This window comes from Parasteatoda tepidariorum, chromosome 8, assembly GCF_982258835.1.
Source record: "Parasteatoda tepidariorum strain Cologne lab strain chromosome 8, Ptep-v5.0, whole genome shotgun sequence".
Lineage (NCBI taxonomy): Eukaryota > Metazoa > Arthropoda > Arachnida > Araneae > Theridiidae > Parasteatoda > Parasteatoda tepidariorum.
The window spans coordinates 23,295,015-23,309,726 of NC_141762.1; the positions used below are offsets into that span (position 1 = coordinate 23,295,015).

At 27.2% G+C, this 14,712-nt stretch overlaps 1 protein-coding gene across 1 annotated transcript; it reads left to right on the forward strand.

The window, feature by feature from the left end:
* Positions 1–1,790: 1,790 nt before the first annotated feature.
* LOC147805930 (uncharacterized) lies at positions 1,791–7,265 on the forward strand. Its single transcript, XM_087149991.1, has 3 exons — positions 1,791–2,120; positions 4,227–4,318; positions 6,971–7,265. Coding segments are annotated over exons 1-3 (312 nt in total). The 5' UTR covers positions 1,791–2,118; the 3' UTR covers positions 7,189–7,265.
* The last annotated feature ends 7,447 nt before the right edge of the window (positions 7,266–14,712 follow it).

The following is a 14,712-nucleotide window of genomic DNA, read 5'->3' on the forward strand; positions in this document are numbered from 1 at the left end:
CCAGGCAAAGAAGTCCGGTAATAGCAATTTGTTTGCATCTGACGTATTAAAATGGTATTACCCAAGCAATATTTTTAAAATACAAATTTCAATGTATATGCAATACATTTACTTAAAACACATAGTTCACTATGTTGAATGTGTAAAAAATTCTCTTTGAAATATTAATTTAGCAATTAAGATTATTTAAAGTCAAGGGACTTCAAATGTACAAGCTTTTTGAAACTACCCCATATAAATTTAGGAACATAAATTTAAAATAAATAAATGCATTTATGTAATAAAATTATAAACATGGCAGTATAAATCTGTATTGTAGTGTGTTTGTATTCATAAGTCATGACGATATATAAGCCTAACTTATGTTCATTAAGTAAAACTTAAATTAAGACATCATATTACATTTCAAAATGTGAGCGAAAATCCATTGAGCATTACTTTTACTTGGTAAACAAAATAAAATACAATTTCTTATAATATTTGTCCATAAACAAAGTTGTATATAAATTCTACATAAATAATACATCAATATATGCTGGGAAAGTAAATGACTTAAACTCAAATTAAAACATTTATTGCATTTTAAATGTGAGTGAGATTCCATTAATCACTACTTGATAGATAAAATAATGTACTGTTATTGACAATATTTATTTATAATCATAATCTATATACATATTTCTCTTACACGGCAACAAAAAAAGCCTCATTACAACTCCCCGAATGGCAATGCAAGAAAATCGACCAATAATTGTAGCTAAAAATGTCACATGCCAAATCTTGCTGAGGTGGCTCAACACATAGCGCTTTTAAAAACGGAAACTGAAATAACCAGAGAGAGCATCAGCAGGTTTTTCATATCATCTGCTGCAATTTCATACTATTAAGCTAGGCAGAAGTGAGTAGTCTTTGTCGATAGATCTCTATTTTAGTATTTTGTCAAAAGCGCTTTTTTTCACGAATTTATATAGACTAAACCAGTTTTTAGTCATGGACAACTTTATGTTGGCCTCTCTAGGGTTAGATCATTTGACAGCCTAACAGCGATAGCTCTAAGTCCAGAAATTTATAATTGTGTGTTTAAGGAAGTTCTTAGTCTTTAATAGTAATTATTTTTTTGTTATTAACAAAGCCCTTAATCTTTCTCAGTATTTGTTCGCATTTAGTATTTATTGCAAATTAATGTTTAGTTTCTGCAAGTATTTCTTTTGTATGTCAAACTTCTAAGACTAATACTTATGTTTTTAACAAAGTTGTGAATCGTTCATGGTTATTATTTTTTAAAAACACAATGTTTTGTTTATGCCGGTTTTCCCTTGCAATTCACTTATTTCAATTTTTAATAGACTTAATTATAGCCAAAATCTTAAACTTTTTAAAGAGATATTAGTTTCAGAAATTTTATCTTAAGATGTCATACTATAGCACATTTCTAATAGGTTTAACGAATTACATGTCATCTATTTGAATTCAAATTTATTTTAATGACTTAGTATTTACTAAAAAGATGTTGTTGTTTTTTTAAAAAAAAGTTGTTATTTTATTTATTTATTCATTTTTTTGAAGAAGAAGGTAAAAACACATGATTCTTGAACGATCCGGATAATTGGATAATTGGATCCGGATAAAACGGGAGTTCCGATAATAAGCGCTCTACTATATATTTATACATTTAATTAGGTTATCTTTAAAACAGCAGGCTGATTCATTCTACCTATTATCTAATACTCAGGAAACAAAATATTCCTAAAAACAATTACTTTGAATCAATAAGGAACTTAGCTGGTAAGTGGCACACTCGGTAAAAAAATACAATAAATCAATATTTCAGATAGACCAATAGGATTATTTCAGGATCCCTTCTTTCTTATCTTCTTTTAAAAGATCCCGGTATTGTTATTTTGACTACTTGATCAACATTTTTTTTTCTTAATGATACAAAAGAATTTGGTTTCACTTCCACTGTATACTTTATTCATGCAGTCTTATCAATTGTTGTCAAAGATAATTTTAGAGTTGTTTTACTATATAAATCAGATGCTTTCGAAATAAAAATTATTCCGAAATACTTATTTATACTATTGTTCTGTAACTTGAAAATATCCGAAGCACTTCATCATGTAAGTATTTATTATTAAATTGCATAAATAATTAAGTGATATAATACTAATAATTGTTTCATTAAATTTTCACTGTTACGGCTTATATATAGTCTATATACAGTTTATATATAGCTTAAAAATTCATTTCTTAGTACAAGTATTATTTCGATTTACACTTTATCATGTAAGAATTAAATATTATAACTAAATCATTGACCTATAAATGTAAATTTTTTAAATTTATCTCATTGTTTATATTTTTAAATGGAGCTTAAAAAATTTTCTGTTTTGTTAGTAAGATTATTATATTTATTTAATTATTTGTTGATAATTATAACTATTAAATTTATTTGAAGTTATTGCTTTCATTTATACTTCCCGATGCAATAATTAATTATTTAATATTATAAATAATAACTTGATCTAAAACTGTAAATTTTCTCTATTATTTCATGAAGTCCTTACTGTTTATAATAAATAGAAGTTAAAAAATTACTGTTTTGTATGTAAAATTATTATATTTATTTATATTTTGAAATAACAGATATTGTTTTTAAATTTTCCTTAATGTGTATTGGTAATTAAAAAAAGTTTACGTTATAACATTTTTTGTACCGAAGGTTCGTAATGTGAATTAAATAATGTTGGTAGTAAATAAAATTATTTACTTATATAAAGCTATTAATAAAACTATTGAAACCTTCAACGAATTTCTACGCATAACTGAATGAAATTGTTAATAAAGTCTACGTCTCTTTAAGCTCTTTAAGTGTTAAAATAAAATAAATTCGCCGAAAATTTATAAATGTTGTTTTTAATTTTCGCAACTAACTATTTAATTCAACTTAATTATTATATTTGCAGCTAAATATTGTTAAACGACAGAAAAATTATGATGTTATTTGTTAAAGCCAAAAGTGATACTGTTTGTATAACTATTGTTTATAACTTATTTTTATAACAGCTTTATCAAAGTTTAATAGCAACAACAAATAAACTAAGAAGATGAAAAATTATAAATTTAATACTTATAATGTATTGTTGAATGATAAGGATTTAATGATTTTATCTTCTAACAATAAAAGTGAGAAAAAGTTTTAAATTTGTTAATAGAAACAAGGCAAACTTTAAGTATTTTTAAATGATAAATAAGCACATTGTTTCCTAACGATTAAAAAACGACTACTTGAGACTTCAATTTTGTAAATGCTTTATCTATGTTTCCTGCAAATAATATTTAAACTTTGAAGAGAAATTTAAATTTTTGTGTTGTTAAATGATTAAAATATAAAATCATTTGATAAAATTAAAAATAAGACAGATAGAAAGTTCGTTTTTGAAAATTTGTCATCAATATTCCTTAACATTGCTAATTAAACTATTACTACGAATAATGAAACATTAAATACTTAAATTCCATAAATTAATTTCATCTAAATAAAGAAAATAAATATATTACTTGTTAGCAGTAAAAGTGAAACACTTTCTATTGTAACTGTACATTATCAATAACAATTAAACTGTGAAATAAAATAATTAAATGATTAGTACATTTCAATGAAGATAAGGAAAAGTTTCATTTTTGTATAAAGATGCAAATTTAGTGGCATAATTCACAAAGAAAGAAAATGAAATTGCGTAAGCCTTCATTTTTTAAACTGTTTCATCACATTTTATACGCAAAAACAAAGTAAAACGACAAGACAATGACAATAACAGCAAATTATAAGCAAAAATTTGGACAACAACTTCCTTAAGAGTCGAAATATAGAAACTGTGAACAAATCCTGAAAACTCTTACGTGCAATGATATATATAAAAAGAGGCATTTGTTTAATAAAATTGGATAAAATTTCAAAAAATTTAAATCTCTCAAATGTGAAAAGGTGTTTTTAGGAAAATGATTATCTTGTAGTTTTAGAAAAATGTTCTCAAATGTGAGATTCGAAAATTAAAAGTTAAAATGCTTTTTTGTCCTTCCCTTCTCTTTTCAAATTGCATACAACGAGTAAATTTTAATTAGTCGATATCACTTTAAAAAACCTTTTAAAAATTATTCATACTTATTTCTTGCTTGTTAGTCAAGTATCATTTAAGCTGCTTTGTTTGTTCACGGTTATGTAGGAAGGTACTACTTGCTGTCGTTGGCGTCCTATGCTTGTCATCATTGGCTGCTGCTGAGACGTGTGGCTGGGGATCTTGCCCTGGAGTTGGCAGTAAGTAAAATTTTATATCTTGTAGGGAATCTAAATCATTTTAATGTGTTTTCACCATACATTTCGCATTTTTTTAAGTAGAATTAATTTTACTAGCTCCACAAAAATATTTTAAAAAACGTGTTGAATAATGTTTATAAAAATGTCATAAAAATATTAGCAATTTTAGTTAAATATTGATAGCAATTTATTAAAAAAAACATTAAAGGTCATGCATATTGTTAAACATTTAAAATAATTGAATCTGAATTAAAAAAATTTCAAGTGTTGAAAGAGACATTTTTATTTAAAAAGTTAACGAAAATTTTGTTTGGAAATTTCAATTTGTTCAAAAGTTGCTACGAATTAAATAATATTTCGGAATTTTTCCCGTTTTTTTTTTTGCTTTAAATATAAACTATTTATCCAGTATAAAAAGTATACATGTTGATAGACATGAAATTTTTAATTATGAAAAAAAAGCTTAATGAAGAGCGATAGAAATTTTTTTCCTAACTGAATTGTTATTAGTCTAGTCAACGAGTAAAATTACTTCGCATTTATATCTTCTTACTTTGTCACACAATTAGTATTCCTTAAATGAAATTTTTTATTCAAGTACAGATGATTTTTTTATGTCTAGGTAATTGGATTATTCGTTAAGATTAACATTTTTATAAAATATCCTTACATAAAACTACAATAATTGTATATTTCGTTTAATTGTATTTTTAATATTTTTGTCGAAATTATTGCTATTTAAGGAATAAACCAATAATAAATGAAAAGGAATTTAGGAAGGTGGCGAAGCGAGTCAGGGGGAAGTCACCTAGTCATTAGTCAAAGCAGTTTTAATTTAACAGTTAAAACATTTTAATTTTAACAGTTTTAAATTTGTAATGTATGTGTGCATGTATAAGCAAAAAATACCTTTCTAAAAATATACTGTTAATAATTTAGATCAAGTTTCGAAAATAGTTTAATCGTTTTTACCAGTTTCACACGAAGAAAAAACTCTCGTTCATGCAAATATTTAAATTTAAGTAAATGTTCTAATAGTTTTGAAAAGGAATAAAGTCTTTGAGACTTTGAAAAAGATTTTCATGTTTACTAAATTTTTGATTTATTGTACTCGAGATTTTATATTAGTAGTAAATATATACGAATATTACGAATAATGCATGAATATAAGTTTTCAGGAGAGCTTGAAATTATCGCCAAATTTTAAATGCATCCTGAGCTTTAAAAATGTTTCAAAAGCATTTTACCATATAGTTTTCATGCGAATAAATCTTAATCCGTTATTTTGATTTTAAAAAAATGGCAACAAACTTTTTTTTTAAATTTAATCTCCAAATATCCGAGAATATTCATATAAATTGTAAGGACTTAATTTAACTTAAAAAAGTTTAATTGTGCTTAATTGTCATACAGCAATCTAGTTTTTTTATTCCCAACATTTATTATTTTAAGGAAAGAATCATTTTATTGTTTAACCTCGTAAACAATTAAAAATTCTTCTGGAACAAAAATTTCCAATTTAAAAACATTTTAAATTACTCTTAAAAAATTCAAATTAATTTTCAAGTTATTTTGATTAAAATATAAGATATTTATATTGTAAAAAAAACTAACAAAACTTAAAGTTACGGCAATTAGAATGTTATTGTTTAAAAATCAAAATACAGTAGTACTTAATTTTTTAAGCTAAAAAAATCTTTTATAATTGAAAAATCATTTCGTTTCAAAAAAATATTTCCTGAAAAAGAAGGACGAAAACTTTCACGCCCTTAGTATCGGATATTGAATGTAACTGAAAATATATTTTCACTAAATATTTATAGATAAAAGAAGTTCAATTATATTGAAAGGGGTCTCCTATGAGGTGACAAAGTTTCGAATTGCTGGCGATACGAATTTCGCAACCAGCTCAAACCGACCACAATGCTGATATAAAATATTCTCAGTGACAGATGGATCAAAAGTTTGAATTTCCTTGCCATCGAGCTAACCCTGGGAGGCTTTCGTGGTTTTCTTCTCTGTGTAATACAAATACGGGTTGGTTCTATCAACAAGTTCATCAGGAGGGCTAGTTTGCCCCAATGCTTGATCCTGGAATTCCCTTGCCCTCTGTGTTCCCCCTTATCTTCCCTTGTGTGGATTCGGTTCAAAATTGCAAAGTTACGGAGTTAAACCTTGATAGGTGTAAACAAAGTTTTTAATATTTAAATATTTGCTTTAACTCTGCCTTATAAAGGCTCAAAGAACTTTTTTTTAAATAATTAAAATTAAACATTTGTTTTTTTTATCTAGGTTATTAAATTGTTAATTTTTATCTACGTGAAAAAATTTCACCAAATTAGGGATTTCTAAAAAATTTAATAGCTTTTATATATTATATTCGCCTCAAATAATTATTTGTGCGTTTTAAGGGACACATTATTCTTTAAAGCAAAATGGAACTCATAGTTTAAACTTAGATCTTTACCTCAAGTGTGAGACAATTAAGCTGTGGCTTTTTCATTTTTCTTGGCTGAAGATTTTCGAAGAATACTATTAAACGCACTTCCCTAATCGATGTGAGACTTCAAGTATGCCCTACCCTTATTGATGAAAAGCGCAAATGATATTTTCTTGGATAATATTTAATTTTTTCATACTTTTTTTCTACAGGATGTTGTTACGGTGATAGTCAGGTCTACAAGTGCGCTCCGTTCGACAATGCTGTGTGCTGTCCTGGTGGAGACTACAGTTGTCCTCCAGGAAAATCTTGCGTCAAAATTCTTTGGTGGTACATTTGCGTAAATGCTATGGCACTCTCCAGCGACGGAAGCTACGATTTTCAAAAGGGTCTCTCGGAAGCGCTGATGAATGCTAAGAGATACGCTTAGGAGATACAGGAGATGTTACAAAAGAGTTTTATGAATGCCTAAAAAACGAGAAATAAAAAATTTATTTGTTTTCATGAGTGCGTGTGTATTTATTCGAAATTAACTTTATATTTTTTTTCATAAAAAATGGAAAAACCTTTTAAAATATTATTTTGATATATGTATTTTGAAACATGTATCTTGTTTTGAATATTATTTTGACACATGTATCTCTAGATATTTCATAATCGTTAATGCTACTGCCGTTTTTGGTGTTTCACTTCACAATACATTTTGTTTAGTTGCGCAAAAACTGGACTTAGAAATTTAAGATTCCGCAGGATTGAAACAAATTCCGCAGGGATTAGAATAAAAAAAAACATTTGATGATTAGTTTGAGAATTATTTAGTTTGTTAATGATTAACTGGTATGCTGAAAGGGCCATATTTTTTATGATTTCAACATAAAGTTATTTATTTATTTATTTATTGAAATTTCAATTCATTGGGGAAAAAAAGTATCAAAAGTAAAAAACTCATCAAAAGTAAAAAAGGAAAATTATTACGTAATATAAAAAATGCGAGAAAAAAATTTATGCTGCCCGATATTTATCATATCTTTTATGATGAAATTTTTATAAAATCTAAAAAAATCTCAATAGAGATAAAAATATTATGTGGTAAAAAGTTGTAGGGGAGAGTCGGGTAGCCCCGCTCACTTAAGGAGTATTGCTTATATTTCTGTATAATACTGAGTAATTATCAACATTTTTGTATGTTTCTATTGTTTTATCATCTAATTAAATAATGCAAAAAGAATAAACCAAAAAAAGAATAGTTAAACTTAAAAAAATAGAAATTTAAAAAAACATGTTTTTCAGCACTTTTCAAAATGCGTCGGGTAGCCCCGCCTAGTTACAAAAATTGTGTTTTTTGGTTATTTTTTCAGGTGTAAATGAGAATGACCAATGTATTGACAATAGATAAACCTCATTTATCATTTTTATCACAAAATTATTTTATTTTTTGCATATTTTTATACTTTTAATGAATTCTATCATTTAATAGCAACAAATGTCATACTTTTTATCACTATTAATGTATATTAATATATTATAATATTAATATATATTTATATTAAATATTGAACGAAAATAATTTAATTTAAGTAACAATAATTAATAACAATAGTTGTTTTTCAAAGTTGTTTTTTAAGTAACAATAATTAATAACAATAAATGATCTCTTCTTATAAACTTAATATAAAATACTTCTTATAAAATTACAAATTCACTTTGTATTTTGATTGCATTCAAATGCTTCTGTAGATTGATTCGTTCACAAATAAGTGAAAATAAATAAGTAAGCAAATAGCTTATCATAATATTTATGATGTCTTGATATTAAATTTAATTTGGAGATATCAATTACATTTTAAAAGTAATTAATTTTTCATTTTTAAATATATAAATTTATGTTTCATATAATATTAAAACATATATTTGTGGTTAAAAATGCATATAACATTCAAATTTGAAGCAATAAAATAATAATCTTTGCAACCGTACATTTATCGACGAAATAAAATTGGGCGGTGATACCCGACATTCATGTGAGCGGGAATACTCGAAATCCAATTTTTTTTGTAAATTTGTAATTACTCGAATAATTTTTTACATGCAAACTTCCTTCTTAATCCTTAAGTTTCTAATTCCTTAAGTTTAATCGAAGCATTCTACCAATTTTTCTTAATTTCATGACTACTGTATTCAACATATTTTCAAAACTATTGTTTACCATGTTACCAGTTGCATAAATACTTGAAACTTTGAAAATAATCTTTTTTTAATATAACAATTAATGTCCGATGGCCCATTGACTTGAAAAAATATTCTATACATATGAAAATGACAGTGGGCGGGGCTACCCGACTCTCCCCTACTTTTTATTGTTAACCATTAATCTGTACAATTTAACTTTAAATATAAGAAAAATAATATAAATATAAAAAAATAACATAAAAGTATAAGAAAGTAAAGAGTAAAATAAAAAGTTAACTAAAACATCAAGTAAAATAAAGCACAGAATATAAAGTTAAATCTGAAGCAATGTGCTAGGTATAAAAAGGTAAAATTTAAAATAAATTAAAGCGATTAACTAAGCGTAAATTAGCGCGAATTAAAGCGAAAATTTAAACTAAGTTAAAGCTTTAAGAATAAAATAAATGTAAAACGTAAAGTATAAAATAAAATAAAGAGCAGAATATGAAGTAAAGTGTAAAATATAAAATAAAGTGCAAATAGAAGTGAAATGAAAAGTATAATGTAAATTGTATGTAAAAAATAAAATTGTAAATGTAAAGTGAAATTTACAGTGAAAAATAAAATAAATTAAAAGCCAAAGGGGAAGTAAAATAAATAAATAAATATTTGTTCAAACTAAAGAGAAAAAGAAATATTTGTTCAACCCAAAGAAAAGAATGGTGTATTTGTGCAATCTTATCTAAGAATGGACCATAAGAAATCTTTTTAAAAATCTTAAGAGGGAACGTAATTCTCATTTCACAATTTCTCTGCCATAATTTTTCACACTCGAATATAATCGAGAATTGAAAATGTTATTTTACTGTGTTCTAATGTGCTCCAAAGTGTGCTTTTTTACACAAAAAAAAATTTTTTTTGACCGGTTTTTTTCAAAAATTCTATGCTTTAAGGGGTTAATTTCACTTGGTAATTGCTACCTAAATTATTTAAGCAGAAGTAGTGACAGTAATAAAATGGCGATTTTTTTCGTTTTTTCTAAATGATTTTGCATAAATTATCTAATAATTTTTCTGGTACTTTTCCATTTCGCCGGCACAAGTAATTTCGGCTGTATTATCAATTTTAAAAAAAATATGTCACTTAAAGAAAATAAGTAAATAAAAACAGTTATATTTTCTTACTTTTAGAAATTTTGATGTTGGCAAACTTTATCGCCAGCGCCGGCAAAATGAAAAAATTTCATTTTGCTTTATAGAACGCATTTTTTTTTCATTTCAGTCAGTGTTACCAAAATCAATAAAGCATCTTTGGTGTTTATAGTACCTTAAATTTTTACGTGTGTCTTAAACGAATCAGTACATTTTTCCATTTATTTCCACATATTTTTAGTACACAGCTTATTTTTTATTTCAATTCGCACACATCAAAATTTATAATGCCTCATTGGAGTCAATTATAGTCTGGCGATTTTCAACCTATAAGTATTTACATTTCTCATAAAGGAATTAGTACTATTTCTCCATTAGTCTTACTTTTCAATAAATAACCTATCATTTCTTTTATTTCAACTACTTTTAAGTTTAATTTTTCTTTTACTTTTATAGATTCACATTTTAAATGCATATTTATAAATAAATGGACATGTGGTTTCAAATAATTTTAGAGATACTAAGTAGGAGACGTTCTTCGCAAATGCTATCACGTTCATGCTGATCATTGCAAAATATTATTTTTAAATAAGAGCTATAAGCTGGCAAATATTACTTTAAAATAAGAACGAAAATCGTCAGCAGCAGTCTCGTTTTTATCAATGGCGAGTTCAAAGTCAAATAATAAATTTCGTTTTTCATACTGCTTAACTGAACGAAATAATTGAAAATTCTGAATGAGTTTTAGGATCGGGGAATAAAATTTCCCCCCGGCTGCTGCTATTCAAATTTCAGGATGATAGAACAATTGGTTCTTGAGATATAAGAGGCACACATACACACAAACAAACTCTTTACCATAATCAACAGGTTTTTCCCCTTACTTATAACTTTCCAGGTGACTTCGTGCAGTCAGATTAAGCAAATCTTCTTTTCTCTGATTTATCATAATCTGATTGATCTTCAACTTACTAAGAGAAACATATATATAGATAGATATACAGAGAGATAAATGGATAGATTTTTGGTTTTCGACACTGAGGGGGGTTTTTATATTTAATTCCGAAACTATAGTTTGTTCATTTCTGAACTTTAATCTGTGTTTTATTCATGTTTTTTTTTTGCATAAAGTATACCTTATCTTATTTGAATAAATGATTGATTAGAGCTTGAAGCTAGAAAATCGTCTTATTTAATATTTAAAAATCTTCCAGAAAAGGCATTTTTAGAATGCAGCTCTCGAATTGGTGGTTAAAGGTAGTTTTAAAAGAGTCAGTTAGTACCGCCGTGTCTTCGAACGTATTTGCATTACATTAAGTGTAGATCGGTTCAGAATTGCAGAAATTTGTGTAAGGTGCATACACACATGCACACATTCACATACACGCATATAAACATTCTGTGCTGTTTATAGAATATTAAAAAATGTGAACAGCAATTTCTTTTAACAGTGTAAATATTCTTAAACTTAATAATAAGAATTACTTAAAAGCAGGGTATTTTCCTGAAATAAAATGATTCGACCTTTTAAAAAATATATATTTAAAAATGCGATCATACCCGTTGACATTTACGCTAAATGTATGAGCTAAGCCTAACGTTAGGATGAGTTAGTGAATTAGGCGAGATTCACTTCTAACATTTAGGTTGTCTCGTATCAGCAATTCTGTAACCTGTAGAAACCAGTAAGTAACATCATTAACTAGTAAGATTAATTCTCATTTACAACTCATATTGTGTCACACACTGTAAGAAACACCCAATCAAATTACGGTACCAAATCCATGCACTTGAGTGCATTATCCATTTTTAGCGTAAAATATTATGCCATAATTTTTGCAGTAATATTTATTTAATTAGAGTAATTCAGTGATTAGAGCATTACTGTAAAAATTATGATAGATCAGCTTTCTTGCTCCGTTAAAAAAATTATGTTACAGTAAGAAGTACCAGCACTTTAAGTGCAGGTACTTTTTACCGTTATTTGATCCGGAATTTTTTACCCTACTAATTACCGAATAAAAAACAGTCGACCCATTTTTGAGTTTATGGCTAACGTTATTTATCTCTGAAGCCTAGTAATTTTGAACCCAACAAAGGATACACTGAAATTTTTGATTTAGCATTGGGGAAGAGAAGCCATGGGGGAGAACTTTTTGATGAAACTGACCCGCATTTGTGTTACAGGGAGGGGAAAACTTTCCACAGTTAACCAACTGCAAAGTTAATCCATAACCCGTCTGCCTCTCGGAACATTAGACGTCAGCATTGAGGTCGGTGCGAGACAGGAATAGAATTCGTATTGATCAGCCATCGTTAGGATTCGAACCTAGGCACCGCATTAAAAGCTGAATACTCTATCCACTGAGCAACCGCTCCTCATCGTCGAACAGGTTCTTTGCTAATGGATGGTGTTTTTACCATAGAGTTGAGATAGTAGTATTTCAACTCTATAGTTTTTACACTAGGGAACACTGCAAGCTCCATACCGCCTATACTTCCGGGTTACTGTTTGCGGTGTATTTTAAAGCCATTTAACTGACAAAGTGATTGTGTTGTAAGATTCTTGCAAACGTGGTATTTGATTACTTATTGCTTGTGTTTACAAAGCTAAAGGTGCTAACACTATCGTAAGATGGTGCACAGCTTGCAACGACAAGAAACAGTAATAAACAAATGGAAAGAGGCCCAATCAGGACAGCCAATAAAGCGAGTTATTCAAAATCTAGCAACCATGTCACCTTTCTTAACAATATATCGATAAATAACTACAACAAATTTTCACTTCAAACTCACCAGAATTGCTTAATAACATTAATATCTTATGAAATATGGCAGATTTGAGCTCGAGCATTATCTAATTTACTTCTTTTATTAAAAACAAAATTATCAGTTTGAAAATATCGCAGAATAAGCTGTAGTATGCAGTTGCAAACTTTCTAACTGGAATTAGAGCAAGTATTGAGCTCGAGATTGTTATTGTTTAGATTTATATTGAAAACACCATCCGTAATCACCAAATTTTTGCAATGCGCTAGACTTATTGGAAATGCCTTTAACGTTTTTTAACATGCCTAATAATTTTAGATTCATATGTACTAATTAGGAAATATTTCTTTAAGCTAATTAAGAAATGTTCGATGAATTACTTAAACTAAATTTGCTTACAATATTGCAATAAACCATTAATAAAGTTGCAACAAGCATTATCAATTCAACCTTCAACTTATAAACAGAAAACAAAAAAATTAAAGATTTTATAATCTTTGCCAATTGTAAACTGCCTGAAATAAATCAAGCCTATTGAAAAAGGAATTCTATGCCTTTTAATTAGCCTAAACGTATGTGGGATCACGTCTAAAATGTATTAGGCTAGTTAGAAAATCTTTCAGACTTTTACAATTAGACTTACCCTGCCTACCACAGTGGTAGAGGGATCATGTGTTAGAGTTCCCTTGCCGTCAGGCTAACCGTGAGAGGTTTTCGTGGTTTTCCTCTTCATGTAACGCAAATGCGGATTATTTCTATCAAAAAGTCCACGACAACGACAAATTTCTCCCAATATTGAATCCAGGACTTCCCGTGTCTACTGAATTGGGTTCAAAATTAAAAGGTTACGGAATTGAGCATTAGTAATCTTAAATTAAAAATTGGTTCTTCTGTTCAATGAAGCTTATAGCATAAAATAAATATTAAAAGAATAATATCTATTAAAGGAATTTTAACTTTTGAATTTCATTTTCGTATTTTAGCATTTAATAATTATTCTTAGAATGACTACTTTTTGTTGTTGGAGTCCTATCCTTGGCATTATTGGCTGCTGGTGATGAGAAATGTGGCTGGGGATCTTGCCCTGGAGTTGGCAGTAAGTAAATTAAAATATGATATCTTGTAAGGAATCTAAACAATTTCAACATACATTTAGCATTTTTTTACAAGTAGATTCTATTTTTCTTGCACTATAAGAGAAATATTTTAAAATTAAGGACTCATAAGAATGTCGTACAAATATTAGTAATTTAAGATAAATAACAATATGCTTTTATAAATCAGAAGAAATTAAAAAAACACTAAAACTTATACGTATTGTTGAAAATGGGAAAAAAGTTAATAGTAACAATTACATAATCAAGAATAGTCACACAATTTACAATAATAACACGATTTAAAATAGTTACTCAGTCTAAAATAATTACTCAATCTAAAATAATTACACAATCAATAAAAGGGACTTATTATTTTTTTTTTCAATTTAAATGCAGCAAGTTTCAGTTACATTCATTCAGAAAGTGATTAGTTTCAGATAAATGAATCAAAAAAATTTCAACTTTCATTAACAAAAAAAATTTTAATTGTCCCTTAATTGCATTAAAATACATATAAAAAAACCTTTATAGAAATATGTTTTTAATAATAAAGATCAGCATTTTAAATAATTAAGATCAGTTTAGAAAGTAGCCTAATCTCTTTTTGCAGTTTTGAAACAAGGGGAAAAAATCTCCATACTGCAGATATTTAAATTTAAATAAATGTTTTAATTAGTTTTAAAAAAAACTACACTATAAAAAATTCCGGACCAAATTACGGTATAATGTACCGGCACTTTGGGTGCATCATCCGTAAAACCCATTTTC